This window comes from Bombyx mori, chromosome 20, assembly GCF_030269925.1.
Source record: "Bombyx mori chromosome 20, ASM3026992v2".
NCBI lineage: Eukaryota > Metazoa > Arthropoda > Insecta > Lepidoptera > Bombycidae > Bombyx > Bombyx mori.
The window spans coordinates 3224463-3250353 of NC_085126.1; the positions used below are offsets into that span (position 1 = coordinate 3224463).

The 25891-nt window shown below is 40.5% G+C and overlaps 5 protein-coding genes across 7 annotated transcripts; 2 read left to right on the top strand and 3 right to left on the bottom strand.

Annotated features, from left to right (window-relative positions):
- Positions 1–6462: 6462 nt before the first annotated feature.
- On the bottom strand, positions 6463–8270 carry LOC101746745 (low molecular 30 kDa lipoprotein PBMHP-12-like). 2 transcript variants are annotated; one of them, XM_004922487.5, is made up of 2 exons: positions 8207–8270; positions 6463–7365 (listed from the first exon to the last, which is right to left on the bottom strand). In XM_004922487.5, exon 2 carries the CDS (start codon positions 7351–7353, stop codon positions 6562–6564), a length of 792 nt encoding a protein of 263 aa, XP_004922544.1. In that variant the 5' UTR covers positions 7354–7365; positions 8207–8270; the 3' UTR covers positions 6463–6561.
- Positions 8271–12081: 3811 nt separating this feature from the next.
- LOC101746885 (low molecular mass 30 kDa lipoprotein 19G1-like) lies at positions 12082–14753 on the top strand. Of its 2 annotated transcripts, XM_062674154.1 has the most exons (2): positions 12082–12097; positions 13898–14753. In XM_062674154.1, exon 2 carries the CDS (start codon positions 13916–13918, stop codon positions 14678–14680), a length of 765 nt encoding a protein of 254 aa, XP_062530138.1. In that variant the 5' UTR covers positions 12082–12097; positions 13898–13915; the 3' UTR covers positions 14681–14753. The 2 variants fall into 2 exon arrangements, with proteins under 2 accessions (XP_062530138.1, NP_001296545.1); NM_001309616.1 differs by lacking the exon at positions 12082–12097 and having other exon boundaries at positions 13904–14704.
- A 364-nt stretch (positions 14754–15117) lies between these two features.
- LOC101743344 (low molecular mass lipoprotein 4-like) lies at positions 15118–15894 on the bottom strand. Its single transcript, XM_004922550.5, has one exon. The coding sequence runs from the start codon at positions 15892–15894 to the stop codon at positions 15133–15135; it is 762 nt and encodes a 253-aa protein (XP_004922607.2). The 3' UTR covers positions 15118–15132.
- A 6399-nt stretch (positions 15895–22293) lies between these two features.
- On the top strand, positions 22294–23151 carry LOC101743488 (low molecular mass lipoprotein 4-like). Its single transcript, XM_004922551.5, has one exon. The coding sequence runs from the start codon at positions 22300–22302 to the stop codon at positions 23134–23136; it is 837 nt and encodes a 278-aa protein (XP_004922608.3). The 5' UTR covers positions 22294–22299; the 3' UTR covers positions 23137–23151.
- Positions 23152–24405: 1254 nt separating this feature from the next.
- On the bottom strand, positions 24406–25313 carry LOC101747018 (low molecular mass 30 kDa lipoprotein 19G1-like). The gene has a single exon (NM_001279437.1). The coding sequence runs from the start codon at positions 25292–25294 to the stop codon at positions 24527–24529; it is 768 nt and encodes a 255-aa protein (NP_001266366.1). The 5' UTR covers positions 25295–25313; the 3' UTR covers positions 24406–24526.
- Positions 25314–25891: the final 578 nt, after the last annotated feature.

The following is a 25891-nucleotide window of genomic DNA, read 5'->3' on the forward strand; positions in this document are numbered from 1 at the left end:
ATGTATATATTTTTACATTATCAGAAAGAAGAGATTTCAACGAACAAAAACTCGCGACTTTTTTTAAAAAGCTGATATTTTTACGCGAGAACTTTCGATTGAAAATTAGGGTGTTTTTTCGCTATTAAGTCAAAATAAGGTGAAAAAATTAATAGTTCAAATCAAAAAAATTACAGCGTCTTTAGAACATAAATAAGTAAGTTTTCACCGAATTTCGTAAAAAATTTTTTTTTGTGCATAATATAAAAATAAAAACCAAAAACTTTATTATTTGAATTTTTCCTTTCCTACCTACCTTCTTTTAATACCTACAACTTTGTCATTAATTTTTTTTCCATAGGACTTGTAGTAGGAGTGGGTAATATCGGTTTTGCCGCGTATCGAATCGTATCTATATATTGAGTATCAATAACGGATATTGAATCTATATATTTTCTGAATCTATATATTGATGGAAGCTAGTAGATTTTCTCGATTCATGATATTTGAGATTTGAAACGATACGCTGATATAATATCGTAGTGGATATAGATTTAAGTCAACGTTATACGGTTGGTTTTCTGATATCAATTTATAATATGATTTTAAAGTAATAAAAAGAACATGAAAATAAAAATATCAAAAAACTTTCCTTCATGCTTTTACCAGGCTTAGGACTGGCTACATTATTTTCAGTTTTTAGTATTTTGTGTCTTAATTTAAAATTACAAAATATACCAAAAGAGTGTAGATTTCAAAAGTTTACTACAAACACAAGAAATAAACTCAATTATTTGGATTCAACTAAAAATAGAAAAATGTGTACTTTAAAAATCAAATACAAAAAACTTTTAAGTATTTATAAACACTTGTCCAAAAATTCTAGTTCAAGGTCAAAGCGCGTGAAATTAAATTCAACGATGCAAATAGGCTATACTGCATTCAAGTTAGGGTCGAAAGTTGAAACTTCTTTCCTTAATTGTATCCTGCTGATACGCTAAGAATAATGTACAGACATATGGACTTAAATATAAGGTTTACAATTGTATGGATAATGCCTGTTTCTGTTTCATTCATCACAATATGATATCCCTATCGTGCGCTCACTCACTCTGGCCGATTTGATACGAACCAAACGAATATTGATGATATTCACGAATCGGTACGTTATGCCGATGCGCATCACATCGAGCAATATCGTGTATCGGTTGATATCGATATATAGTTTTCGATTCACGAATCGGTACGATATGCCGATGCGCATCACATCGAGCAATATCGTGTATCGGCTGATATCGATATATAGATTTCGTGCGGGGCGATATCGTATTCAACGATATTGCTGCGATATATTGATATTGAATCTATATACGATTTATATCACCCACTCCTAACTTGTAGTGTTGCCGGAAATCCAGATAAACCGTTTATTACCCTTAAAAACTCACCCCTTTCCAATTCCCGACCTCAGATCACCCGTGAATTATTTTTCCTTTCATTTTTGTTATATTATCGTCCTTTTTTAACGGGTTTCATCCTACTATAATTTTTTTGGTTTCAAAAATTATCGACCCTGGTCTATTAATGTAAGCAGTGCGTTTAAAGCAACTGTTGTAGGGTAGGAACTGAGCGTTAGGACTCGTGTCTCAAGGTAGTGGGTATTTACGTTGTTGATGTCCTTGCGCACTCGTAACTACGTAACACCAAGTTGATCTTGAGCTCGTCCAACTATACGGCCGTAATAATATGGTCATAATCTATTAATTATCGGCCGGATCGGTTGGATTGAAAATGATGCCGGATTGCAATCGCTATTGATGCACTTCTTCAATATTGGAAATATTAAAAATCGACATAGACTTACTGACTTAAATTGACTTACACCACCCACCAGGGAGGGTGACAAATCGTCTTTATGCACAAATCGTTTGACACCATAAACCAGAGCTCTTAACGATTCATAGTTAACTTCTTCTTCCTCGCTTCCGGTGATCCGTTCGCTGTTTTGCTTTGATTGGATCCGATTACTAACTACGAACTATCGCTGAACATACTGTGGAAAAGCAACCCGGTCGGCGGTGTAACGCGTTCTGACCCGGCAGGCTGGTTTTGACCCAGCGGGGTATCCCGGAACACCAGCGGCATCGCCCGGGCGGCCTGGTAGGGCCGCCGTACCGCGGAGACCGACGTCGTTGGTTGTCGACTATCGCCTCGACGACCCGTCGGTCGGGCGTCCTCGGAGTGGCACCACGTGTCTGGTTGTAGTGTTGACCGCGGGAACCCCACTACTCTGACCGGGTTTTGACCCCGGACGGAGATCGGACGTCGGGTGTAAGAGTGCAGGGGAGTCGTTTAGTGTGTGGGCCCTAAAATTCCTTGGGCCCGGGGTCTGCTCCCAACACCTTGCAGATCGTCAAGTCCCACATATCCCGCGCGCCTCCTAGGCGTGGGGACCTCGTAGGAGGTTCGGCCCCGGCCCGAAAAAAAAGGCACACACAAACACATGAATATTCTAAGACACGACTTAGGTATGCCGTGGGTCAGAAACGTGTAATTTTTTATCGCCCTTGTAGGTAGACGAGCATACGGCCCACCTGATGGTGAGTGGTTACCGTCGCCCATGGACTTCAGGATTGCGAGGGGCAGAGCCAAGCCACTGCCTACCGCTTAATACTCTCCATAAGCCTCGTTTGTGTCATAGCGCCAGCTATAGATGGCAGGAAGAGCAGCCACTTCACCGTTGTATCCAAATGTCATACGGTCTCCCGAAGCGTCCACAATCCTACCGAGCTTAATGGCAGAAACAGGCGGGGTGGTGGTACTCCTACGGGGCCACATTCTGCCAAGGGTGCAGGTGTTGCAGAGGCGGCGGACACCACTAGCGCGTCGGGCGCCACGGAGGCCCCGGGCGCCACGGGGGCCTCGGACGCCACGGAGCCTACGGGTGTAACGGAGACCGTAGATGACGCGGCGCGTTTATTGACCTTGTATGTAGGCCAAGAACTCTGTTATCACGTGCGGGTATAATTTAATGTTAGGATTGTGATATATGAGCATTTCTTGGAATTCCTTGTATTTACTGAAAGAGCTCTGGTTTATGGTGTCAAACGATTTGTGCATAAAGACGATTTGTCACCCTCCCTGGTGGGTGGTGTAAGTGAATTTAAGTCAGTAAGTCTATGTCGATTTTTAATATTTCCAATATTGAAGAAGTGCATCAATAGCGATTGCAATCCGGCATCATTTTCAATCCAACCGATCCGGCCGATAATTAATATGTTGTGACCATATTATTACGGCCGTATGTATAGTTGGACGTTGGCAGTTTCTTTGACACGAGCAATTCCTGTGTTTTCACATTTATCTAGAGCTATGCAGGTTTTATTCTGTATCTCAAAACTTAGTAATTAGGTAGTAGTAGGTGGTTAGGTAGTATACATTAATCATTAAACAATATTTGAATTAAATAAGTAGTAATAGTAAATAATAATTTAGAAGTCGTCGTGGCCTAAAAGATAAGACGTCCGGTGCATTCGTGTTGAAGCGATGCACCGGTGTTCAAATCCCGCAGGCGGGTACCAATTTTTCTAATGAAATACGTACTCAACAAATGTTCACGATTGACTTCCACGGTGAAGGAATAACATCGTGTAATAAAAGTAAAACCCGCAAAATTATAATTTGCGCAATTACTGGTGCTAGGACCTGTTCTGAGTCCGCGCGGGTAGGTACCACCGCCCTGCCCATTTCTGCCCTGAAGCAGTAATGTGTTTCGGTTTGAAGGGTGGGGCAGCCGTTGTAACTGTACTGAGACCTTACAACTTATATCTCAAGGTGGGTGGCGCATTTACGTTGTAGATGTCTATGGGCTCCAGTAACCACTTAACATCAGGTGGGCTGTGAGCTCGTCCACACATCTAAGCAATAAAAAAAAAGCTTTAAAATTTGCATTTATTCAATAGCTCAAACTTAGTAAGCAGGTAAGTAATACGACCTATTACAATTAAAAATTCGATTGATTGTATAATATAATAATCTAGTACTTTTTTTATTTGAGATACTTATTAATTACATACTGGCAACCTTTTTTACGGTGAGCATTTTTTTTTGGATGGGTGTCGAATCTGCTGTAAGATGCCCGTATCAAGGACGCGCGTGATGTATGCAGTATGACTGCTGAAGACATCGACTAAACGCCTCCCTTGTCCTCTCCCCGAATGTCCGAGCTCCGCCAAGGTAGAAGGGTAGGAGGGGCGACCGCGGTCAACACTGCAATCGTGGCCACTCCAAGGACCGATCGATTGAATCTTTAGCGAAAACGACTTTACGTCGGCTACTTAAACGGAGCCAGTAGTATTTTGAGATATCCCATTCCCAACAGGTGAAGTAGGCTGTGACTCATCAACACAATATGTTTCAGTCAAAAACTCTGTCATGGTTCTGTCCAGTCTGCGAGGACCGGACTAATCGTCTCGCCGAGATCGCCAGATGGAGAGACCAGAGCTCTAGCGCAGTTCTAGATTGGAACATCTAAATTCGAAAGACACAAAGGCCCGGACATGGTTCGCCCCTATCGTTTCCGACCGGTGTCTCGGAAGCACCTTCTTCAAAATTCGCGGCCGAAGTTTTGGATTTCTTCAATCTGACTCCAAATCACGAACTATTTATATTTTTTTTGCCCTTATATGCAGAACAGCATACGAACCACCTGAGGGTGAGTGGATACCGTCGCCTATGGACTTAATCAATTTTAGGGACAGAGCCGTGCCGCTGCCTACCGTTGTAGGCATTCGGCGCTTATTTCGAAGCTCATGAGATAGAAAGGCTTACAAGTTCTAGGCAGTGAAACATTCAATAATTAATAGATAGTTCAAGATGTCTTTTAAGAGTTCCTTAGCTCCTCTACATCTTTTAACTTCTTCGAAAAGGGCACTGAACCAACGGCGGATCCAGAGGGGGGTCATGGGGGTCATGACCCCCCCCGAGCTAGTTCCAGGACTTGAACTAACTTGGACTAATTGAAGAACATCATGATTTATTTATTATCTATTGTTATCAAAATTAAATTATAAGTTCTTAACTTGCCCACGACTATGTGACCCCCTCCTGGCGCCAAAGCTGGATCCGCCCTTGCATTGAACAATTACCAGTGTACTGAGAGTACAAATGCATCAATGCCATGATCGAATATTTTAATCTTTATAAATAGAAAATATGTATATATAAAAAATGACTTTAACTTTCTGTACACTAAACAGAAATTGCGCTCGTAAATAATTCAGTGTGTCAGTAATAAAGGAGACTGAAACGATTACATACATTTTTGGGCCCGAATGTAACGTGATGAAACTAATATGAATTAATAGATTCAGATTTATTAGTACCTTGCTGAAAATTATAAAAGTTTTCTCAATCTGAGAGCCGAGTTAATAAAGATTTAGTAAAAGCTAGGTTATGTTACAATCTCTTTAAAAGAGCTGAATAATAACTTATTTAAGCATAAGTAAATGTTTATTATATCCATTGGATAATCTTTTAAATGTCATATTATGAATGAATATCAATGATATATGGAATATGGAATATGGAATTGCTATCCCACAATTCACACAGCGATCCATAATTTCAACAGTATCCAATGCAACAATTTCAAGTCAAACGTGTGGGCGATCTTCGGTGTCCAGTGTAGAAGCAATTGTCGTACAAGGCTGGCAGAGTTGGAATCCGTAATAATAAAGCAGTGATCGTTGAAAATATAAAAACAGCCCGATAGATACACACTCAAAATGCGTCGAAGATACAAAACGAGTAGAGCAGAAAAAACCAACAAGCGCCAAAAATAATTGTATAATCTATGAACAAATGTCATGTCAGCTTACTGTCAAAGCTGTCATCAAAAATACAATCGATTTTAATCGATTTGATAATCATATTACTTTGTTAAGTAATAATATACTTTTTCTTCATTTATGTATATAATCGCAATTAAAACCGGCGTATACCGTACTTGTATACAACAAGTATAAATCGCTCATTTAATTACTTTGCATTAATTACCTAGTGCAATGTTTTTCTTTTTATAATCCTGTAATCGATTAATTAAATCGATTACACCGTTATACCGACAAAAACTAACTTTCTCATTTTTCTCCGGTCCCAGAAAGAGGATTGAGGTGATTTTTTATATTCTTATATAAAAAAATATGACAAATTTTTTAGACTACATTCCAAGTTATTACATTTTTGGCCCACGATTTTCCGTCTCCTTTACGGTTAGTTTTAAAAGGGGGACAAAAATTAAGTCTTCCCTGATCTTTACTAATCTTGGAAAAATATAACGTGATTCATTCTTTCCGAATTACAAATTAGAGGCGTGTGAAGCTGTGGGCTATATCTAGTTTTCAATTAAATAAAAATATAAGGGCATTCGATAGAGGCTCATAGATGAACACTTACTTATCATTCACTCTAGAAAAACACCAATTTCATATAAGATTGTTCATTTATTACTTATGCAGCTCGTGCAAACACACATGATTTAGCAATTTAAACGGTGTAAGTACTAAATCTAGCACTTAATAATCAGAAAGGTGTAATGAACCACGAGTAGATGTCAGGAAGACCATCGACTTCACCGTCGTGTCCAACGGCCTTACGGTCTCCTGAGGCGTTCACGATCGCACCGAGCTCCAAAGCATCGTTGTGCTCGCGGTTGTAGATGAAGAACAGGACGTCGTTTTCGTACTTCGCGGGCTGGAGGAACCACTGCTCGCTGGTGCTGTCAGCGGTGTTGCCGCCGTATACAAGACGGTCCCGATTGTTGCAGTCAGTCTTCGAGCTCATCTTCAAGTACTGGTTGTACTTAGTGTTGTGGACCTTGAAGTACACTCTGTTGTTCTCCCACAAGGTAATGAACTTCCAACTGACGAGTTCAGTCTGCTTGTCTGCACCATCGCCGAATGCAAGTCTTTCGTTCGAGGGATTGGTTGTGGAACCGAGCTTCAGAGCGAGGTTGTAGTTTCTGGAAATGAGCTTGACGAAGTTTCCGGCCATGATGAGTCTAAAGTTAAAGGGGAAGTACTTTCTAACAATGTGCTGTCCGTTGCCGACCCAGAGCTTGTAGCAGTACTCCATGGTGTTCCGTCTCTTGTCAATGATCAGGTCGTCGACTACATTCTGGATGATGGAACCCCTGTTCTGCTTCTCGTGCTCTAAGCTCTGAGCGACAGCGCTGTCGTAGTTGCCGGCGAGGACGCTGTTGTACAGTTTCTCCTCGAGCTCCTGGTTGGAAGCGAGGTTCACATCCATGATCATATCCACGACACTGGCGCTGGCGGCGAGCACGCACATCGCGAACACCACGAGAAGTTTCATTGTGACGGTTACCTGAAACATGAAACAAGTTTATTTGTTTAATTAGTGCTGAAAGTAAGTGTTGTCTCTTCTATACTAATATTATGAAGAGGAAAGATTTGTTTGTTTGTTTGTATTGAATAGGCTCGGAAACTATAGGCTATAATCTTTTTGAAATAAAAAATATGAAAAAATTAGAGATCCTTACTAAAACTCCATTAATGTAACCCAAGGTGTAAAAAATTACGTAAAATATTCTTAACATCGCGCGCCCTGCGAAAACTATTAATAATAGAATAAAATAATGTAGGTACTACAACTTTGTAGAACACATTATTATTTCCAAAAAATGTCGCGTCAGTATATGTCTAACTATTATAGTTATGCCGCAATAAGTGTTCTTTTATTTAAAAAAATAAAACAACGTCAAATATCGTTTAAATTTTCGTCAAAGACCCGAGCGGAGCCGGAGCGCTCCGCTTGTTATAAATAAAATAAAAAATGTTGTTTGATCTACTAACAAGTGTCACGTTTTGGGATTTTGATTTAACGACTTGTGAAGTAATTATGTTGACCATGAGATAATTAGTACACATTTTTTCAATAGATTCACAAATTAATAGGTAATAAATAGTTAATAATATTCCAAATTCGTCTTATGATTAAATTGCACAAAATTCAACAATTCTGAGGATTGCGACAAGTATTGAAGAATCACAAACAATTTGAACACACCAGCGAGCTATTCGTACGGATCTCACACCAGTACCCATCAAGTATTTTTATCATTCATAATTCCAATCAGCACGTGATTAAACTATTACAGTTATAATGAATTGATGATTTTCAGTGAAATAAATATAATGAGTCTTACCTTTTCGGGTCGCTCTCAAGTCTGCAATGCTTTTCTAATTGCAAACAGGCCTTATATACTCGATGTTCAAAAACAAATTGCATCTTTATCGTATCTACAGGTCATGTGTCAGACTAGTCAATCAGTTATATATAATACTGGTTTCTTTTGGGGAATTTTTAATTGCTCCTCTATTTAAAGTTCATGCCAACTGAATTTCCCAACCAATAATCCACTGCATATCAGATAAATAACTGCGTTACAAATTAGCTACTTCATTACCTAAACATATTTTATTAAAGCACGTATAAAATTAACCAAAATCAGATCTTTCAGACCTTTTTTATCTAATTTACAACGAAAACCTAGCTGAAACCACTAATATACAGATTTTAAGACAAAATTACTCACCGTATAACAAAAATACTGATTTGCACACTAAATTAACCATCTTACAACGGAATTTCCAAAATCATTTTCTAAAAGTGTATTATAACAGATAATGTATGTTTACATTATCAAATTACATTCCACGAGTTTACTACTTGTATAGCTAAAATCCCCATCACCCAACTTTATTTCTTTTGGTTCTTCTGAACTTCTTACGTTCTTTTGAACTTCTGAACGAATACAAGATTTCTAAATGTTGTTTGAAGCTCTTCGCAACAGCGTTTTCTCCCAAACTTTTTACAACCAAAGGCATTAATTTGCGACGCCTATGAGCATAACAAATGCATTTAAAGAAGTATTTGGTAAAAAATCTACTGTAAAAATGTGCTGGGCCATGCAAAAAAAAATTTATGAGCAATGTAGAAAAATTTGTAAGCAAAAAAAAGAAGACTATTACAGAATATTGATGTGTTACATCTCCAGATCAGTTGGGATCATTTTCAAATTCTCCTTCGATCGAGCTGAAAGATTGGACCGCGAGCTAAATATGAAGCTAAAAACATACTCTCGGTCGGCAGGCCATCCGAAGCCCGGCTAGATGGCGCCGGTTAGAATAGGTTATCCTACGGAATGCCCCGCTGGGTCAGAACCAGCGTGGGTCAAGGATAGCCGACCTTCCATCATTCGGATGCTCTTGCGTAAAACACGTGTAGAGCAGCTTGCACGTCGTCTTCTTAGGCCCCCCTCGCCGGTCCGCAGACCGACATGTGAGGGGGACCCGAAACACTTAGAGGGCCAGGGCTTGGGTGAGATCTGCCTCCCTGGCCCCCGCTTGACGGCGGCGGGATTGTGTGTCTCTCACGCGCCCCGCCGCCTCCTTCCGTCGAGCATCGCCTTCCATGGATGCCACAACACTCGGCAACGACAAGTCGTTTCTTATTTTTGCGACGAGGTCATGGCGCCACCCCTCTCGTGCGGGGCAGGCGACTAGCGTGTGCTAAACTAATGAACTGAGTTACCTTACTGTTTTGCAATTGTTAGTTTATATTAAGATAGCACTTAGTTGATTTGTTGTGCACTGTAATTAGATAAACATGACTGATTAGCTGGTGTTTCATTTAGAATAACTCATGTTCTTAACAGTTTAATAGGGGACGAGTTAAAAAAAAAATATTTAAATATTTTGTTGCACACACAGAATTATTATCAGTTTTACTTTTAGTTAACAAATAATCATTTAGTAAAACAGTTTAGCTTTATAGATAAAATAGTATATTAGATTTGATTTATTTGATGAGCAAATTTAGGGCGCAATTCAGTATTTTTGGTGGTAATTTCGAATATTTGAAAAGAAAAAGTTGCATTTACAGTTGTAGGGTTAAATACTACCCGAATCTTTTATTCTAAGTTAACTTTAGTTTTAAAAAAATACAAGGTAACTTTTTATTTCAATTAATTTCGAAGTTTGTTCGAACAAATCCGCACCTCACTAGAGACCCCATTCGAACCCTACGAAGCCCTTCACGCGGCCAATGATCGGAAACGCTGCGAAAACATAACAGTAAATAAAATCCTGTCTGAACATGATGGTCACGACCCTCAGAAGTGAGGAGGAGAGGAGAGAGTTCCGGACTTGTAGTGACGTAAAATAGCACCAGCCCCTTCCGGTGTATACCAGAGAAGAGAAGCAGTGTACAAACATTACGCGATCCCCAACTGCCATTTAGGGTGTATTATGAACCTGCCGATTGGGTACCGTCATCGTGCCAATATTATGCGTTGCAATATATAGGTCGAGACAGTTCCTATACTAAACAACTGATTTTTCAAGCTCAAACGTCAAGGTTATGGTTTTATTCGATATTATCTTTATATGTTGAAAACTAAGTAGACCTTTAGCGGATTGAGAGTTAGAGAAAATATGTAACCTTTTAACCTCATTAGAAAACGCCAGACCGCATCGCTGCTTACCCCAAAATATTATGCTTCAGCATCGCAAATTATAATTTTGCGGGTTCGATTTTTATTACGCGATGTTATTCCTTCACCGTGGAGGTCAATCGTGAACATTTATTATGTACGTATTTCATCAGAAAAGTTGGTACTTGCCGACGGGACTCGAACACCGTTGCAACGCTACACACGAATGCACTGGACATCTTAATCAATGTAAAGGTATATAAGGTAAGAATAAATATTTATTTTTTATTGCTTAGATGGGTGGACGAGCTCACAGCCCACCTGGTGTTAAATGGTTACTGAAGCCCATATACATCTACAACGTAAATGCGCCACCCACCTTGAGATAAAAGTTCTTGGGTCTCGAGTATTACAACGGCTGCCCCACCCTTCAAACCGAAACGCATAGCTGCTTCACGGCAGAAATAGGCAGGGTGATGGTACCTATCCGTGCGGCCTCACAAGAGGTCCTACCACCAGTAATTACGCAAATTATAATTTTGCGGGTGTGATTTTTATTACACGATGTTATTCCTTCACAACGGAAGTCAATCGGCAAACTTTTGCTGAGTACATATTTAATTAGAAAAATTGGTACCCGCCTGGGATTCGAACACCGGTGCATTGCTCAACACGATTGCAGCTTATCCTTTAGGTCACGACGACTTCAAATATATAACGAGAGAGAAGGAGAATATTCACGTGTAGTTTCCACTTGACTAATCTACTAGTGGAAGTTCTTTATGTTGGCCATTTTTCGCATCCTCATAAATTGCCAACAATGATCACTTGCGAAATGTGGAAGTAACTTAATGACGTTACAATAAAAATTAGTCCTAATGTAATCTTTCTCTTTTTTTAATAAATATTAATTTACAATATAAGTGTACAACACCAAGGCTTTTTCGAAAGTTTTGCCGACGATTCTGGTGAAGCGTCCTTAGGGTGGCCACTTGTCTGGTTGCAGCGTTGCCCGCGGCTACCCCTCCTACCTTTCCCGGCCTCTGTACTGGGTGAGGCTCTGATTGTCGGGCGGGAATGCACCGGAGACGTTGAGTAGGTGGCTTCACCAGTCTCACAAACATACATCGCGCAACCCGTCAGCGCGGGCAACTTGTAGTAAATGCAGACGCTGTAGTCATCGCAATAAAAACGAAGTGTTAAATGGGTCATGTAAACAAACACAGGTTCCGTTAATTTAATAGTGAAAAAAGTTAGAATATAGTTTTCGCATATCTCAAAGCCACAAACCAGCACTCAGTGGATATACTCGTGATAGGTATTAATGTTTCGATTTTGTATATACGAAAATTGCAATAAAGTAATTAAATCTATAAATAATTATCGCTATGAACGCATTCTTCAGATAAAATTAAAAAACGGAAAATTGAAAATGATAATGAGCTCATCATTTCACATATATTTTTTTCTTTAGAGGCTATTTATTTTGACTTTTGAACTTTCGTAGCGATATCGTATCTGACTTGCTAAAACTCAAAGCAATTTCTAGTATAAAAGGCCGAATTCAAAACGAAATAGGTAGTTCGTTCTCGGGAACCAAAGGTGAGATATCACACAAGTTTATTCTTATCAAATTAATGTTTCATCAAGTTACTTGTAAGGTTTATCGTAAGCCCGCGTCGATAGATCATCGATCCTGCATATATCTGTCGCGAATCAACCATGCATCCGCTCTTGAAGTCTGGACCAAGTACAGTACGATTCAGACCTCAATCAACCTCGCATCTCAAGCAGTAGTTCGTAGCAGTATCCACGTCGTGACGAAGTACATGGACCGGCGGATGGATGGAACTACCATTGTAGCGCATTAAAAGGGAACATGTCCTTTATTGTATTTTCCAAATAAGCAGATTACTCCGACATGTGTTAGCTCCATGTTTTGTAAAACAAACGAAGCTCTAGAAGAAATCTCACGATAATGTAAATAAGTAATAGTTTAAAAATACTAACAAAATACGCTTTTATAGAAAATTCAACTAAAAAATAAATTTTAATTCAAAATAGTGAGGCATAAAAAAAGCGTGGGGAGCTTTCCAGGATATTTTCAAAATAGCCCCTCCACTCATATCTGTTCATAAAATATTTATAACTACTGACCATGCACCCCACGCTTTTTTACAATGAAATAATTTTTTCTTACGCTATTTTTAATTCAAATTTATTAAAATTCATTTTCTATTATTTAGTAGGATTTTCTATAAAAGCGTCTTTTGTTAGTTTTTTTAAACTAATACTTTTAATTTTTTAGTTGAATTTAAATTTTTTCAGTTTTGTTTTTTTAATTGTTTTAAATATTGAATTATCATCGGTCCTTAATAAGTATGCCAAATTTCGAGTTAATCCGACGTTTTGGAGTGGGTCAAAATCATGTTCAAAGATTCCATTACAAACGTACATACGTCTGAAGCTAATAAGAGCGTATTAAAAATATGATACTACATTATTATCCAATTAAGACAAGTGAAGCTAGCTAGGTACAACCAAATTCGGCTCGACAAGGCTGACAAAGCCTTAAAAATTCTATTTCGCACTTTTGGTCTAAAAATTATACGGATCATTTACAAATTTTAGTGTTTACAAATTAAAAGGACATGGCTATTTTCCGCCCAGCTACTCTAGTTTAGTCAACAAGTTCAAAAACGTGAAAAATAGAGATAAAGGTCCTAAAAATATTTTCGGTTCATTCGATTCGGAATCACCTCTAGAAAAATGTTTTTGAAGGATTTTTTGGTGCAGGTTAAAAATTGCAATTGTTATTAACAAAATAAGATGAAAAAAAAATGATATTTTGTTTTTTGTTAATAACTTCAAAAATATTAACATTGAAGCAATTTTGAAAAAAGTTCGTTAAAGAGGAGGAAATTTCCAATAAAAAAGTCCTAACTTTCGGAACTCTATCTCCATTATTTATAATTTAAATTAGACGTTGAAAATAGGGCTCCGCGCGGCTGTTACAGCATGCGCGCGCCGCCGCTAAAGAGAGTTCAGCAATAAAAATATTTTTTTTATAACATAAAATGTGATTTTAAAAATTTGAAAAAATTCTAGTATCTTCTTAACACTTGAAAGAATCGAGCCCTGAAGAAAAAAAAGTTTAATCATCATTTTTCAAAAAGTTATTCAATTGTTAACTAACAAATTTTTTCCCAATCTCCATTGGCATAAACAATAGAATGAAAGGTATAAATAATTGGCCTATAAATTTTAAACTTCGTGGAGCCCTTTTGATATATGTACTTTATAAGATCCTGCGGTTAATTTTCATTAAAGTTAATTAATTTGTTAATTATGATTTTTTATAACTATTGAAAAAATTATTTATCAACATTTTTTTGATTTTAGAACATTGTCACTCCAAAAATGAAGCCCGTTCTTATCATCCTGTGTCTTTCCGCGGCGTCTTTGTATGCCGACGCAGCCGCCGTCTACAACTCCACTCTAAAGGACGAGCTTTACAACAGCATCCTCGTTGCGGATTACGACAGCGCTGTTGAGAGAAGCAGGCAGATCTACGCGGACAACAACGATGACGTCATCACGGACGTCGTTAACAAACTGATACGAAACAACAAGATGAACTGCATGGAGTACGCCTACCAGCTCTGGCTCCAAGGCTCCAAGGACATTGTTCACGATTGCTTCCCCGTTGAGTTCAGACTTATATTCGCAGAAAACAACATTAAGCTTATGTACAAGCGTCACGGGCTCGCTTTGACGTTGGGCGATTCCGATATAAACGGCAGAATTGCCTTCGGGGATAGCAAGGACAAAACGAGTCCAAGAGTCAGCTGGATGTTCATTCCTCTGTGGGAGAACGACAAGGTCTACTTCAAGATCTTGAACACTAAGCGTAACCAGTACTTGACATTGGGAGTGAACACTAACGGACACGGCGGCCACATGGCCTACGGAGTCAACAGCGTCGACAGTTTCAGAACCCAGTGGTACCTGCAGCCCGCTAAGTACGACAATGACGTCTTGTTCTTCATATACAACCGCGAGTACAGCGAGGCACTGGTGCTCTCTAGGGAAACAGACGGCTCACATAACCGCAGGGCCTTCGGATACAGAGGCCGCGTCGTGGGAAGTCCCGAACATTACGCTTGGGGCATTAAGGCTTTCTAAATTCTGATTTATTGTTTAAAAAAACCAATGTGATTATGAGTAGCAGTAAATAAATGTAATATTACGGGTATAAGCAACGTATTATTATTATTATTTTGTTGCAAACAAGCTTAAATTAAATTGTGTTCACAATATACCTATCTCCATATTCTTCTTATATCTACTGATGTGTGACAGCTCCTTGTCTGCGATTCGCATCACACAGCGTACGAACAGACAGGAACTTCGGTTTATCGACGTCTATAAGCCGAGTATAAGTGTAAAATACATTTCATTCGTTCATTACGATAGAACAGACAATAGCCATTATCTACAATGCAATGCAAATCTTAAATAATACAAATTTCGTTGAAGAATGTTTGTTTATTACTTATGCACATAGCGCACACACACACACACACACTTAATCTAATAATTTAAATAACTTATGAGCCGAATCTAGCACTTAATAATCAGAAATGACCAGAGAAACCGTTGTACAGTTTCTCCCCGAGGTCCTGGTTGGGAGCGAGGTTCCCATCCATGATCATTTCCACGACACTGGTGTTGGCGGCGAGCACGCACATCGCGGGCTGGAGGAACCACTGCTCGCTGGTACTGTCGGCTGTGTTGGAACCTTTTGCGATACGATCACGTGCATTGCAGTCAATCTTCGAGCTCATCTTCAAGTACTGGTTGTACTTAGTGTTGTATATCTTGAAGTACACTCTGTTGTCCTCCCACAAGCTAATGAACTTCCAACTGATATCGTCCTGGTCCTTGTTCTTACCATCGCCGTATGCAATTCTTTCATTATTTAAATAGTAATAGCAGCTAAGCTTCAGAGCGAGCTTGTAATTTCTGTAAACAAGTTTGACGAAGTCTCCGGTCATGCTGAGTTGAAAGCTTAAAGGAAAGTACTTTCTGAGAATGTGCTGCCCTTTGCCGACCCAGAGCTTGTAGCAGTACTCCATGGTGTTCTGTCTTTTGTCAACGATCAGGTTGTTGACTACATTCTGGATGACGGAACCCTTGTTCTGCCTCTCGTGCTCTAAGCTCTGAGCGACAGCGCTGTCGTAGTTGCCGGTGAGGATGCTGTTGTACAGTTTCTCCTCGAGGTCCTGGTTGGGAGCGAGGTTCCCATCCATGATCATTTCCACGACACTGGCGCTGACGGCGAGCACGCACATTGCGAACACCACGAGAAGTTTCATTATGACGGTTACCTGAAACATAAAACAAGTTTATTTGTGTGTTAATTAGTGCTAAAAGTAAATGTTGGAAAGGAGGCTACCTGAAAAGGAAGTTTATTAATCAAAATAATTATATGAGTACTGCTGGCTTAGCTAGGAGGACTGACTCTCCGCCTGGACGCGCACGTATTTCTTTTTTCAATTCAGCTTAAGTACTATAAATACAAATAATAGATTAATGTATTGTACAATCAGTCGAATTTTCAATTGTAATAGGTCGTATTACTTACCTGCTTACTTAGTTTTGAGGTATTGAATAATATTTTCTTTATGAAAAATCAAATTTTAAATTATTTCATTTAATTCAAATATTGTTTAATGATTAATGTATACCTAACCACCTACCTACCACCTACCTACCTACTACTATCTACTTACTAAGTTTTGAGATACCTACAGAATAAAACCTGCATAGCTCTAGATAAATTTGAAAACACAGGAATTGCTCGTGTCAAAGGAACTGAAATAAGCGTTAGTAATAGGTGAACTATCCGTGGGACTCTTTTGAAAGATTGAAACAACTAAAAAGGATTGAATTTTTTCACGATTTCTCAATGTATATGTCAGTACTATAAAATTTATACCTAGTCGGGTCATAAGTATTGTCACACAAAAATGTATACTTTTAGAATTTTACTCATTTTTAAATATGGAGTGGACGCTTAAAGAAGACCGTGTTGCAGTTATTGCGTTGCATCGTTGCGGTTACGCGCCAATTCAAATTTTTAACATACTGAAAATTTTGAATATAACCAAACGATTCGTTTATCGTACCATCAAACGATACAATGAAGACTCTAGTGTAGATGACAGGTCAAGAAGTGGTCGCTCTCGGTCTGTTAGCAGTGATAAAAGCTGTGAAGGTGCGAATTCAAAGAAATCCCAAACGTAAGCAGAAACTGTTGGCCCTTCAGATGGGGTTAAGCAGAACCACGGTGAAAAGGGTGTTAAATGAAGACTTAGGGCTACGGGCATATCGAAGAAAAACAGGACATCGTTTGAATGCTCGTCTGTCTAATGGACCTGAGACTGAAGAGATGCCGCGCTTTGTTGAAGCGGTACGCGGGAAAAAAATATCCGGAAATTCTTTGTTCGGATGAAAAAATTTTTACCGTAGAAGAGAGCTACAACAAACAAAATGATAAGGTGTACGCACACAGTAGTGAAGAAGCGAGCAACCGTATTCCGCGTGTCCAACGAGGTCATTTTCCATCCTCGCTCATGGTATGGTTGGGAGTTTCTTATTGGGGCTTAACAGAGGTACATTTTTGTGAGAAAGGTGTAAAAACGAATGCAGTTGTGTATCAAAATACAGTCCTCACGAACCTTGTGGAACCTGTTTCTCATACCATGTTCAATAACAGGCACTAGGTATTCCAACAAGATACGGCGCCAGCTCATAGAGCGAAGAGCACACAAGACTGGCTGGCGGCGCGTGAAATCGACTTCATCCGGCACGAAGACTGGCCCTCCTCCAGTCCAGATTTGAATCCGTTAGATTACAAGATATGGCAACACTTGGAGGAAAAGGCGTGCTCAAAGCCTCATCCCAATTTGGAGTCACTCAAGACATCCTTGATTAAGGCAGCCGCCGATATTGACATGGACCTCGTTCGTGCTGCGATAGACGACTGGCCGCGCAGTTTTTTGGAAGCAAATAATTTAAGATCATCCATGAACAAGAGATGTGATATAGCCTCAGCTCCTCTGCAAAGTCGGTAGCCTAGCGTTGAATCTTTAAGTAATGTACTTAAAGGATTAAGCGCCAAACAAAACCACAAAGGACTCAGACTGTCGCCCTGAAAGATACCCCGCTTAATCCTTATTAAATTCGGGGCAGCAGAAGAAGTCATCTGACCTGGTTGACTAAGAAACGTAGACCATTGACCCATGCATGAGCTAAGAAAGGAGCATAGTATGGGATTTATTTTATATAGCTCTAAAACTCTCATTAGCCATGTATGAGGCACAGAGTCATACGCTTTCTTATAATCAATCCAAGCCATATGAACGTTCCTCTTACCCCGCCGAACTTGTTGAGTAATGGTCATGTCAATGAGTAGCAAATCTTTTGTACCTCGAGACCCTGCCTTACATCTATTCTGAGTGATAAGATATTATTATTAAAAATGTGATTTAGAATTTTGATTCTCAAAATGGATGTAAGTAGCTTATAGATGGTAGGTAAGCATGTAATTGGTCTGTAATTCTTGGGATCCGAGGTATTGCCAGATTTATAAATCAAATAAGTGATACCAGATGTCATGAAATCTGGGAGTGATCCCAACTCAAGGGCCTGTTGGAATTGAGCTGCCAGGCGTTCATGTGAACTTCGGATCCACTTGATCCAGTAACTGTGCAGTCCGTCCGGTCCCGGACTTTTCCAATTTGGCATCAAACGCACTGCACGAGAAACATCAACAGCGCAAATTGTTATTGGATCCATCTTTTTATACGATTCACATTCCCGCCTGACAGTTTGTATCCATTCCCCTTCAGAGTGACCAATGGGTATCGACCAAATATTATTCCAAAATGTTGACATGTCCTCTTCGTTAACATTGTATGGCTCATCGGTCACTTGGGATTGAGACGACTCCCAGTTTCTGTATACACTTCTTTGATCTCTTTGGAAAACTCTACTCAAATAGTATCGCTCAGATCTTAGACGATACCGACGAATACGGCTTGCCCAAGCATAAACTTTTTGCTTCCAGAAGTCTATGCCCTCAATAATACAGGTCATGTATTCGTTTGAGCTTATTCCAGTTCCGGCAAAGGCCTGATCGACGAAACACATAACCAGTGGACGAGTATTTCCTTTCTGGAAGCACATAAACTTTGCTATTAGAATCCTGGCCCTATCAATTCGCTTCTCAATTCTGCACTGCCATTGTGGTTTAGTAGGGGGTCGATAGGCTGTCTGGGTTAAATTTGGAGACTTAACCTCAGCTACACGACAAACCGCTACCGCACCGCAGTACAGAAGTGAGTGCGTATCAATTAGATCCGTACTTGATTCTAAATAGGGTTTTAGAATAGAGTCCAGGGCCCCTACAAGCGAAACATTACGTCTAGGCATAGGCAAACGTGGTAATTTAGAAATCCAAATTAGTGATGGACATTTAGCAAAGGTTCATCTACGTATGTACTTGTATCGAGTGTTATTTTATTAAAAACTAGTCATACACTACGGTTTCACTCGCGTTTAATTTGTACGGAGAAGATCCGGCGAGAAACTCAGTGGGCTGCGTCTGTGACCTTGTGATCGGGTAGCGATCAGGCCGTTATAAGCCAGATCATTATCTGCGACACCGGAGCGTTTGCCGTCCCATTCGCGACCACCAAGAACTTGCCAGGCACGGTCTCTGATTGTCGGACGGAGTTGGAATAGTCGGTCGCTTACCCTTCTTCCGCCTTCGTCGAGTTCTCCCTCGTATTAGCGTTTAGGCAAAATAATGACACTGTCGCAAGAACAAATGCTTAAATACGATACGCGTTGTGCGTGTGCACGCATGCCATTCGTTTGACTCTGAGACGCTGCGCCGCCACTAAATTGAAGAGCTATAAATAAAAGACAACTAAGTGACAGCCATTTATTAGACAAATACATCAAATCGTGATGATATCTATCATGCCTACATATTATAATACATAAATCACCGGATTTTCTCAGCGGATCGCGATTCATTCGCGAAGCAACTGCTCTAGAGTTGTTAGGTCTCCTTCGGAGGCGCTCGGGCAGCTGTTAGCAAATCCCACACCTCTTGGCTGAGCCTTTGCTCGCCCACCTGTCCTGGTGAAACTGGAAAGGCCTCAGGGCCACCAGTCATCCTTCAATCCTAAAAAAAAATATCCTTAATATTTAGAATTCTCAAATAAATACTTATTATAATCTCAATTCTCATCTAAGTAAATTATGTAGGGTTATTTTATAATAGATTTAGTAAAAGTCCTTGCTGTGAGATGTGAAAGTGAAAAATGAATCACTCGTTACGTTATTAATTTGTTTTTAGTGGTGGAAAGGTGTCTTCTAACCCAACAAGAGTAGCCACCACCACCCTCTCTATTTCTGCAGTGAACTTAATGTAAGCAGTGCGTTTGAAGCAACTGTTGTAGGGCAGGAATTGAGCGTTAGGACTCGTGTCTCAAGGTAGTGGGTATTCACGTTGTTGATGTCCTTGCGCACTCGTAACTACGTAACACCAAGTTGATCTTGAGCTCGTCCAACTAACTATACGGCCATAACAAAACGGTCATAAACAATATGGTCGGAATGAAAATGATGCCGGATTGCAATCCCTATCGGTGCACTTCTTCAAAATTGGATATATTAAAAATCGACATAGACTTACTGACTTAAATTGACTTACACCACCCACCAGGGAGGGTGACAAATCGTCTATATGCAAAAATCGTTTGACACGATAAAACAGAGCTCGTGTAGCATACCTACCTATATCACAATCCTAACATTAAATTATACCCTCACGTGATAACAGAGTTCTTGGCCTCATCATATACAAGGTCAATAGACGCTACGCGTCATCTACGGTCTCCGTTACACCCGTCGGCTCCGCGGCGCCCGGGGCCTCCATGGCACCCGACGCGCTCGTGGTGTACGCCACCCCTGCAACACCTGTACCCTTTGGCAGAATGTGGCCCCGTAGGTGTACCACCACCCCGCCTATTTCTGCCATTAAGCTCGGTAGGATTGTGGACGCTTCAGGAGACCGTATAGCAGTTTGTCACGACGGTGAAGTGGCTGGTCTTCCTGCCATCTATAGCTGGATGATTATACGTTTTTGGCCTACCGCATAAGTCGTGTCTTAGAATATTCATATGTGTTTGTGTGTATGCTGTACGTGTGAGTAATATACGAGTGTGCTCGTCAAATAAATTTGTGTTTTTCTAGAGTCATCATCATTATCCTACCCTTCTCTCAGTCACCTGGGGTCGGCGCAACATGTTTTCTCCTTCCATACTCTTTTATCATATACCATTTCTTCGCTGACTCCCTTCTTACCCATATCGTCTTTCACGCAATCCATCCATTTATTCTTAGGTCTACCTCATCCTCTATATCCTTCCACATTCATAGTTAACATTCTCTTACCAACCTCATTTTCAATTCGTCTCATCACATGTCCATACCATTCCAAACGCGCACTTCTCAGCTTCTCTATCACAGGTGCCACTTTCAGACTTCCTCTAACATATTCATTCCGTATTCTATCCATTCTCGTTACTCCACACATCCATCGCAACACTCGTATCTCTGCTGCATGCAATCGCCTTTCATCCGCCACTTTAGTTGTCCAACAAGCGGATCCATACAAGACGGCAGCCTTTATTAAGTTTTCCTAGAGTGAATATACATTTTATGTTTCTATAATAGTGATAAGCAAATGTTCACGCATGGCGGTAACCAAATAGTCACCAACTAACAACAAGTGGGTCGTAAGCTCGTTGCGTAGTCGAAGCAATAAATAAAATTAAATCTTGCTCGAATTATTAAAGAAAACAATATTACAATAACCGATGGGCCAGTCTGACATACGACCTGGAGTGCGATAAAGACGAGATTTGTATTAAGCACCAAGCAGTGTATATAAGACCCCAGTGCAGCAAGAAAAGCATTGCAAACTTGAAAGCGATCGGAAAAGGTAAGACTTGTTTATTATATCAAACTGAACATTACAACTCAATTGATTTAGATAAATGATAAGGTGCTTGATGGGTACTAGCATAATATTTTCGAAGATTTTTTATTCATTTATTATTTATTTATTAGTCACAAATAAACATCACAAGCTAAAAAAATACATAAAAAATACAAGTAAAAAGAAACAAAATCTGGCTTGCAACATAAGCCATGTATGTGCGCACGATGTTCCTTACAACTATACGACAAAACAACACGATAACGAAAACTAATGTAACTTATAATGTAAGGAAATTATTTTATTCACAATATACAATTAAACAATTACACTACTTAACCTATTATTAACATGGAGGATGCTCTTGAACATTAAATCGAAAGCGTTTTAAATCTGTTAATGATTCGAAAAACTTCCACAATGTGTCTCAATCCGCTGATGACTGATCAATATAATTATAATTTAATGCTTTCCTTGGATTAAATGTTCAATTGTCAGCCAACTGAGTTTCTCACCGGATCTTTTCAGTGGGTCGCGATTCCAAGCCGGTGGTAGATTCTGCGAAGCACTGCTTTTAGTAGGGCTACTGTTAGCGAAATCTCAGGTCGAAACCGTGAGTTCACCCACCCGTCCGGGCGTAGCTGAAATAGCCTCTTAGGTTACCAGCGAATAAGTAGCAAAAAAAAACAGAAACCTTCATTCCTAACCTAGAGACAAATACCACATGTACAAAGAACCTTGTTTTATGTTACAGGCTCCTAACAAAATGAAACTTCTCGTTGTATTTGCGATGTGCGTGCTCGCCGCCAGCGCGGGCGTCGTTAAACTATCCGCGGACAGTTCTAACCAAGACCTCGAGGAGAAACTGTACAACAGTATCCTCACCGGTGACTACGACAGTGCTGTCCGTCAGAGCTTAGAATACGAGAGCCAAGGCAAGGGCTCCATCGTTGGGAATGTAACTTACAACCTGATCGTTGACAGGAGACAGAACACCATGGAGTACTGCTACAAGCTGTGGGTCGGCAACGGAGAGCACATTGTCAGAAAGTACTTCCCCTTTAACTTTAGGCTCATCATGGCCGGAAACTACGTCAACCTCATTTACAGAAACTACAAGCTTGCTCTGAAGCTCGGTTCCACAACCAATCCCTCGAATGAGAGAATTGCATACGGCGATGGTATAGACAAGCATACTGAACTCGTCAGTTGGAAGTTCATTACCTTGTGGGAGGACAACAGAGTGTACTTTAAGATCCACAACACTAAGTACAACCAGTACTTGAAACTGAGCTCGAAGACTGACAGCAATACTGGCGACCGTCTTGTATACGGCGTCAGCACCGCTGACACCACCAGCGAGCAGTGGTTCCTCCAGCCCGCGAAGTACGAAAACGATCTCCTGTTCTTCATCTACAATCGCGAGTACAACGATGCTTTGAAGCTTGGTGGGATTGTGGATGGCTCACGAGACCGCATGGCATTTGGACACGACGGTGAAGTGGCTGGTCTTCCTGCCCTCTATAGTTGGATGGTTCCACGTTTCTGGACTGCCGCATAAGTCGTGTCTTAGAATATTTATATGTGTTTGTGTGTATGGTGTACGTGTAAGTAATATACGAGCTTGTTCCTCAAATAAATTTATTATTTCCTAGAGTGAATATACATTTTATGTTTCTATAATAGTGATAACCAAATGTTCACGCATATCTGTGAGCCTTTTTTTTTCTTTTTCCGGACCGGGGGCCGAACCTCCTACGAGGTCCCCGCGCCTAGGGAGCGCACGGGGTATCTGGGACTTGACGATCTGCAAGGTGTTGGGAGCAAACCGCGGGCCCAAGGTATACTAAGGCCCTACTGCATTAAACGACTCCCCTGCACTCTTACACCCGACGTCTGATCTCTGTTTGGGGCAGAACCCAGTCAGAGTAGGGGGGTTCCCGCGGTCAACACTACAACCAGACACGTGGCGCCACCCCGAGGACGCCCGTCCGACGGGTCGTCGAGGCGATAGTCGACGACCAACGACGCCAGTCTCCGCGGATATCTGTGAGCCTAAGTTAACTCAAAACATATTATTGCTTAAATTTTAATTAAAGCTAAAATAAAACGTAAGTTTTTGAAATCTATATCAGAAGCGTACCTACTTAGTAACCTATTATTATTATTTTGATAGTATTACGCCGGTAAGAGTAACGCCATCTTTCGTCGAATAGCAGAAACAAATATCAAAAGAAAGAACGCTTGCAAAGTACAACGCCATCTATTATCAAATAGCGGAAAGAAAGAAAGAAGTCGTGGCCTAAAGGATAACACGTCCGGTGCATTCGTGTCTAGCGATGCACCAGTGTTCGAATCTCGCTGGCGGATACCAATTTTTCTAATGAAATACGTACTTATCAAATGTTCACGATCGACTTCCACGGTGAAGAAATAACATCGTGTAATAAAAAATCAAACTCGCAAAATTATAATTTGCGTAATTACTGGGGGTAGGACCTCTTGTGAGTCCGCACGGGTAGGTACCACCACCCTGCCTATTTCTGCCTTGAAGCAGTAATGCGTTTCGGTTTGAAGGGTGGGGCAGCCGTTGAAACTACACTGACCCCGGTATCAAAAATGAATTGCTGTTCGTTAGTCTCGCTAAAACTCGAGAACGGCTGGACCGATTTGGCTAAGTTTGTTCTTGAATTATTCGTGGAAGTCCAGGGAAGGTTTAAAAGGTGAGAAAATATAAAAAAGCTCAGAATTAGTTATATAAAAACAAACAGTTTTGTTTTTCCTTTGATGTGCCCCCTTGATGTGTCTTTTACTTATCGATTGAGGCACTACGAAGTCCGCCGGGTCAGCTAGTTTTAAAATAAAATTAATCTGAATTTAGAATGATTGCTTATTTATTTGTTCATTGTTGTATATATGCTCTGGATTCCAGTGAACGATGAAAGCAGTACTTAGAAAGCCTTTATACCCCAAGCGTACTGCTCGGGACTTCCGACCACGCGGCCACTGTATCCGAACGCCATGCGGTTACCCCAGGTGTCGGTTGGCTTAGAGAGCACCAACGCCTCGTTGTATTCGCGGTTGTACATGAAGAACAAAACGTCGTTGTCGTACTTAGCGGGCTGCAAGGTCCATTGGGCCTTAAAACCTTCGACGCTGTTGACCCCGTAGGCCATGTGGTTTTGGGTCGGGGTTGTTTTAACTGACAACGTCAAATACTGATTACGCTGAGTGTTCACAATCTTGAAGTAGACCTTGTTGTTCTCCCACAGAGGAACGAACTTCCAGCTGACTTTTGGACTCGTCTTGTCCTTGCCATCGCCGTAGGCAAGTCTGCCATCGTTGTTGCTGTCATCGCGCAACGTCAAAGCAAGACCGTCGCGCTTGTACATCAGCTTAATGTTGTTTTCGGCGAAAATAAGTGTGAACTCAACAGGGAAGCACTCCCGGACGATATCCTTGGAGCCTTGCATCCAGAGCTGGTAGGCGTACTCCATGCAGTTCATCTTGTTGTTTCGTATGAGTTTGTTTACGACATTTGTGATGACTTCGCTCTTCTTGTCCTCGTAGATCTGTTTGCTTTTTTCAACGGCATTGTCGTAATCGGCAACGAGGATGCTGTTGTAAAGATCGTCTTCGAGTTTGGAGTCGGAGACTGAGGTTCCGTTGGCATATAAAGACGCCACGAAAAGACACAGAATAACTTGAACGGTTTTCATCTTTTGTGCGTCGGGTTCTAAAACATAAAAATGCGTTGGTATAAAATTTAAATTTTAAAATGAAATTAAAATTCGCTGATGTTATTTTTGCTTAGGCGGTTGGTCGATCTCACGGCCCACCTGGTGTTAAGTGGTTACCGGAGCCCATAGACATCTACAACGTAAATGCCGCCACCCACCTTGAGACATGTGTTTTGGGGTCACAGTTTTAACAGTACAGCGGCTACCCCACCCTTCAAACCGAAATGCATTACGGCTTCGCGGCAGAAATAGAGAGGGTGGTGGTACCTAACCGTGCGGACTCACAAGAGGTCCTACTTCAATATCAGTCTCGCTAAACCAAACTTGGAAACTGATTAGTCTTGATTGACCTCGAGCAAGGAAACGTGACGGGACGTCGATAGACTCATAAAATCTATTCCCTCCAACCCCACATGCCGATCGTGAAGGATGTAACGACTTATTAGAAGATGAAGAAGATTATGGAATCAGAACAGTAATATTATTTTCTAAATCTGCGTACACAAAAAAAATACCGAACTATCCTTCATGTTCTCTAAAGCTCTTAAAACGATGATCTTTCTTTCATTTGCACTA

Excerpts from the sequence above, each read along its gene's own strand:
- LOC101746745 (XM_004922487.5), bottom strand. The coding sequence starts at position 7,353 with ATGAAACTTCTCGTGGTGTTCGCGATGTGCGTGCTCGCCGCCAGCGCC.
- LOC101746885 (XM_062674154.1), top strand. The coding sequence starts at position 13,916 with ATGAAGCCCGTTCTTATCATCCTGTGTCTTTCCGCGGCGTCTTTGTAT.
- LOC101743344 (XM_004922550.5), bottom strand. The coding sequence starts at position 15,894 with ATGTTTCAGGTAACCGTCATAATGAAACTTCTCGTGGTGTTCGCAATG.
- LOC101743488 (XM_004922551.5), top strand. The coding sequence starts at position 22,300 with ATGTACAAAGAACCTTGTTTTATGTTACAGGCTCCTAACAAAATGAAA.
- LOC101747018 (NM_001279437.1), bottom strand. The coding sequence starts at position 25,294 with ATGAAAACCGTTCAAGTTATTCTGTGTCTTTTCGTGGCGTCTTTATAT.